Raw genomic sequence first — 6,000 nt, 5'->3', positions numbered from 1 at the left:
GCTTCCCCAGCTTGTCATCAGTTGCTGCAAGGTTGCTGTCACAGAGATGTAAATATCGGGAGAGCGCCCAGAAACGTTGCCTGGGCATCACTGTCGCAAAAAATGGTGTGCAGATCACACTTCTTTGTGACCAATATGCCTGGATGCTGCTCTTTCGTACCTGGCTCATTAGCACACACAGCGCGAAATAAACTTTTATCTCTCCTGGTGTCGTTTCATGCCACGTGGGGTCCGGCTTAGAAGCCTGTTTCTGCCTTGCATAAGCGTTGCTGTGCCTTGCAATCATCTCCCAAAAATCGTCTCCAAGGAGTGCGTTGAACAATCCCAAAGCAGTAGGACTCTCACCTACTTTGAGCTGGATCCCTCGTTTGACTCCAGGACTACCGGTAAAAGGCAGTTTGGAGACCTTATCTGAACGGTCTTTTTCCTCCCACTGCCAATCTTCATTTCTTGGCTTTTTGGAAGGTGGTGGGCAGGAGAGCGGAGTGCCTTCAGGTACACACACATCGCTTTCACAACCACTGCTGTTCTCACCGTCACTCTCATCGTCGCCACTATCGTGGTCCGAGGTAGCTTCTGGATCGTCACCACAGTCACTTTCATCATCACTTTGGAACACCAGCTCGAGAATTTCCTCACACGTGAGAGCTTTCTTCCTTCTCGACGCCATGCTCGACACGCAGCAAACGACAACAGAAAGAGAGGAGACGCCAACTTCTTTTTTTTTTCAAACAACCAAAACTCAGAAATACTGGACAACTATGTCCATCTGGTGTTAAAAAGACGAAACAACGTACTAACAGTGTAGAAAGAAGCGCCATCTATCTGGGCCTTTTAAAAACGCTCTTTTTCGGAGCGGCCGGCGAACCGCCGGCTTATTGCAGTTTGGCCTTGCCCGAAACGGCCGGCGGATCGCCGGCTTTGGAAGCGAAAGGGTTAAGAAGATGAAATGAATTATCTAGAAAGGTATCAAGAATATGCACACTCCTATAAGAATCCAGTGGTAGCATATGCACAGCTAAAGTCACCACCCACCAGGATAAGGACACCTGTGTTTGTGGAGCAAAGGAAACGAATCCATACAAGGTTAGGAGATGCAGTTCGGCCATAGAACGAAACAAGAATAAGAGGAGTACATGCAGGTTTAGCCAGTAGTGCAACGAACTCTTGATGAGTGTCGCAACACTGCAAGATAGAGTAGCGTATGGGATAGAGATCTGTGCATATAAATTGCAGATTTATCTGGCTGGAGGGCGAAAGAGATGCTTGGCGGTCAGGCATTGAAAGAGAGTGGCGTGCAAAGAAACCTGAGAGACGAGGTAGAGAATTATGTTCTTGCATGGGAAGGGCTACGCATTGAGTTTCCCATCGTGAAGGCGTATGTTCACTTCAGAGGCCTTATTAGTGAAGCCTCGCCAGTTCCACTGTGTCACATATATTAAGGACCCTAAAATAAATTTTAAAGGAAAAAGGTGTGAAGAAGACGACTCGAATTAACCGAAGAATAAAGAAGAGGAAGAAGCAGCATTCGTTGATGTGGAGAGCGGTGATTGGTGGAGAAGCATTCGGTGCGGTGGAGAGGGATGATTGGTGGAGAAGAGAAGACGACGACGACAAGGCTTACGTGGACTAACACCGAGGCTATAAAAGGGTGAGTGGAAGTGAGGCACAGGGGGGAACAGCAGAGAAGCGGAGGCTCCGGCAGGTCAGGGTCACTTCGGCTGGAAGAGAGCGACGCCGGCTACTGCTCCGGTGAGCTCGCGTTCTACGACATCGCATCGTGGACTTCCTGCCGTGCCTGAGCCCGTTCCGGGGAGTCAACAGAGGACGCTACCACCTGCTACGGCCAGGGGTATCTCCAGCGCTGTTGCCATCCATCCGGGTGGTGCCCCCAATGCCAACAACACCGGCATCACCTCCACGGGCGCTTGGACCTGGAGCTTATACGACGCAGCCAGCGACGCCGCCACCAAAGCCAACAATACCGGCAGCATCTCCACGGGCGCTTGGACCTGGAGCTTGTACGACGCAGCCAGCGACGCCAGCCCAAGCACGGCTGACGCCGCCTCGACGCCGCCTACTGGATCCATACAACGACGCAGCCACACCGAACCAACCGTGAGCACGAACGCCGACCGCTAATAGTAGAACACTAGTAGTAGATGCTAGTAGCAGTGTGCCCGGGTCGTGTGTATTTATAGTCTTTGTGTTTTGTGTTATTTTTGTTAGTTTTGTGTTCTAGTGTGTGTGCCACGTAAGGTGTATTAAATGTGCGTTTGTGTGGGTACACCCGTCGCCTAGTCCATTTTTTCGGTCCGAATATTCCATGGAGAGATCCGTGACACACAACAGATGGTGTTAGCCACTGTGAGGCCGTAGAGCTTCTTTGATGAACGTGGTCATCCTGCTTCATGAGGACTAATATTTTCTCCATGGGCGAGATGTTTACTTTTGCCGGAGGGTAAGCAGTGGCATGTGGCCCAGTGGTCACTGCACATGGTTCACTTGAAGATGGTTGCTGTCTGGCAATTCTTTTAGAAGAGTGAAAGCGACGCTGTTCTCTACGTTGAGTTACCGTAAAAACCGGACTATAGGTCAGACCGGAATATAGGTCGACCCCCTAACTAACCAATTCTAAAAATGAAAAAGACCTTTTTCAATGGGAAAAGTACCGAAAGACATCCTTACTTTGAAACAAGTGCGACTCGAGAGGTAGCACAATGGTGACAGTATTTAATTTCATTTAAATGCTGCTTGTATGTACACCCGGCAAATTTTTTAACAATATCGCGCACCAATCGGCCCGCGTGTTTGTTTCTGGCACAGGCAAGTACGGCGCCGCAGACCAAAGCCCTTCTCTTCATGAATCGCCGCAACCAGGATGGCAAGCCTTTGAATTGCGCCCTCGTGAGTCTAGAGGCACGCGTGATCTCTGCCGCTTTCACGCGGATGCATTCGGCAGTCACAGGCAGCGATCTTGCTCGCAGCGCAACGTTTCCTTCCTATTCTCGATACACTACGCAGCTTCTGCCTCCGCCAGTACTAAATGCTCTTTTCGGATACTCCAAATTCGCGCTGTGCCGCCAGGTTCCCGTGAGCTTCCTCGTACTCAATCGTGTTTTTCTTGAAGGCGACGGTAAATTGCCGTTAGCTTCCGCTTTGCATCTACTGAAACGCAAAATGGCGGCACTGCTGCTGATGGCAATGGTGATGGAGGCTGTTGACTTCAGCCACCCATTGTTGCAAGACTTCCGTATTTTTTCCGCCAATGACCGGTATATAAGATGGGGGTCGACTTTTCACCATGGTTTTTTGAAGAAAAGTTCGACCTATATTCCGGTTTTTACGGTAGGTCTTTCAGGTGGCAGCATGCCTCTGTGATGGCATTTTCTAGAGCAATGTCTTCACCTGTGGCATCCGCCAACAGTGGATCTTGTGTACGTGCCGTTTTGACGTTGGGTGTATGAACGTAGGCCACTGACGCAAGAACTTGTCGAGGAGAGGCCTTTTAGTTGAAGAAAGCTTAAGGAAATTATTGTTGTCGCATGCTAATGGGGATATCTACGTTTAATGAGAGCTTGTTAACATCTTCACTCGCTTCTTTTTTGGGCAGGCGGAGGAGTAAATGTCATGGTCCGGTAATTTGCAGAGGGCACAAAGGGCTGCTGAATCTACCACATCGGCGACGATCGTAAGATTAGCACAGGTGTTTTGCATATGGCCTTTGTGGCAGTGGTAGCAAAACGTGCAACGGGCCCAGAAGGCTTTCAGTTTGAAAATCTCTCTGTAGTACGTAAGGTAGTCTAGCATAGTCGAAGGGCCTGGGTTGTCGGGGCCAGATGCAAAGTATATTTGCACCAGTACCATTTGCACAGCGTCAGTCGATATCTGCACTTGGTTGCATCCAGACGTGGCTGAACTAGTCTACGTATGTGAGAGCAGTTCGCCGCAGACATGGAGCCGCAAGTAGGCCCATCGCATTCTTCGGAGTGAGTCGAAGAAGATGAAGGTACACAAGCCATGCTCCGGGAAAAGAAGCGCTGTTCACATGAGAAACCAGAAGTACGTGCTAAGGAAGCTAAGGCCAAGTGGTTGAAGCGACAAGCCGAATCGAGAGCGAGGTATGTGGTAAAGGAGGCCACAAAACCAGGCCCTATGCCCTCGCATTACCACACATAATCGTTGGCTAAGTGTCCCACAAGTTTTGCTTAGTGGGATGGTTTAATCTCCGAGCTACAGTACATCAGGTGCTGGCCATTAGACTTAATGGGGCGAAAAGCAATAGATACTACATTTTGGGTGTGGTCTAGCTTGGTTTTGTGCTAGTGCTGCCATCTGCTGATACATTACTGAAATTACTGACATTAGTCATTCTGCAGAATTACCACATCAATGTGCAGAAACTGTGCAGAAATCCTGCTAGATACCATGCGGCTTTGCGCAACTTTAGTACTATAACTGCTTATGGAATGCTGAGGAATTTCACGGGAAGCCATGTTATCCAAAATTATCAATGCGCAGAGTTTCGCATTATTAGCGGACACAGTGCGACATCAGCCAAAATAGCATTGCCATTATGTCAGTGAGATTCACATTGCTCGAGCGTACCGCAACAACTTCAAAGCTCCACATGGTGTGGGGAATCAGCCCTACAGTTTCCCCTTGTGGTTTGCTTTCCCGCGAGGCACCATGCAGCAGCAACCTCGCCTCGAGGAGGGGCACATTCCCTTGTTAGTTACCTTAAACTAACAAGAGAGGGCGCCAGCGTCGCAGCGCGAGAGACGGCTTGCAGCTCGCGCGCAGGAGAGAGCAGGAGGCTCTTCGGCTGGGATCGTCGGCGCAAGCGGACGTTTCGCACGCGGCTTTGCTCTTCGCCAGCGGGGTGAGGAAGTGGCGGCGAGACATGCTCCCATATCTCGTCCCGTCCGGCCTCGGAGTATCCCTTGCCCTAGCGTGGGCGAACATTCGCTCGTAACCTTGCTGACGAGTCGGACGACCTCGATTCCTTAGCGTATTTCGTTGCTAGCTGGCGTTATTGTTGCTGTAGCAATAAACGCCTGTTTGTGTCAGCCAGTGTGTCGTTCCTCTGTTCCCTCAGAGCAAGGCCCGTCTTGGTCGACGTGCGCTCGGTAGCGTACGCAATCACGGGGTGGAGTCTGGCGGCTTTGAACCGTGCCAGCCACGGTTAAATGGCGGAAACATATTTATCTCTCCCAATTCAACGCCACAATCGCTATGTCGGGTCACATGCATTTTAAAGGGCGTGCTTGCCCAGCTACAGTCACAAAGTAATGTCTTTCTCTTGTGTAATATCAGCGCACTCCGAATGCATCACATGGGAAAAGCTGCACCTGACCTCTCCCTCAAGGAAACTGGCAAGCCACTGCAAGCATTCACCGCTTGTCGCTGTGCGAGCACATTCGTGGCCCACAGCAGTGCGGCTTTCCAGCTTTGCATTCAATCTTTGCCTCCAGGATGGGCTTCCACCACCTTGGTGAAAAAGTGTTCACTAAGCCGAAAATCCACATTGGAAGCTTCAGAACACAATGACTAATAGGTAGGTCATGATTCCGTGTTGTATTTACAGTGAGCATGCTCTATATTTACATTAAAACCCTCTGTCCTGATCATTCACGCCAGTCATAGGACTGCACTTCTGAGGTAGTTGACGATGCAGACCGACTGGTTGAATGCCGATTCAAGGTCCTTCCAAGAATTCTGCTGTTCTTCTGCAATGGACACCAACTCTTCCAGGAATGCCTCTTCTGCAGCCATCGTGTCAGCATGGACCTGTCAAGGTGAAAGACAAAGGATATTGCAATTCAAAGATGCCATTTATATAAAGGACAGTAAAACATAGTTTAAACGACCCCAATTATAATTCGTAAATTCCAATAATTCAGGCCACCACCAAGATCCTGCCCAACACCCACACGCTCATGGTTCTATGGGATTGACGCTTGTTAATTCGGACTCTGCGGAAATCACACTGTTTAATTT

At 49.7% G+C, this 6,000-nt stretch overlaps 1 protein-coding gene across 1 annotated transcript in view; it reads right to left on the bottom strand.

Annotated features, from left to right (window-relative positions):
- Positions 1-5,558: 5,558 nt before the first annotated feature.
- The window catches only part of LOC144111490 (WD repeat-containing protein 36), a 58,457-nt gene continuing 58,015 nt past the window's right edge, over positions 5,559-6,000 (bottom strand). Inside the window, 1 exon segment of the mRNA XM_077644803.1 lies at positions 5,559-5,790. Within this exon segment, the coding sequence (XP_077500929.1) occupies positions 5,641-5,790 (150 nt within the window). The 3' untranslated portion in view covers positions 5,559-5,640.

This window comes from Amblyomma americanum, chromosome 11 (assembly GCF_052857255.1).
Source record: "Amblyomma americanum isolate KBUSLIRL-KWMA chromosome 11, ASM5285725v1, whole genome shotgun sequence".
NCBI lineage: Eukaryota > Metazoa > Arthropoda > Arachnida > Ixodida > Ixodidae > Amblyomma > Amblyomma americanum.
The sequence above is the reverse complement of the archived record's forward strand: the minus strand, read 5'-3'. Positions and strand labels throughout refer to the sequence as shown.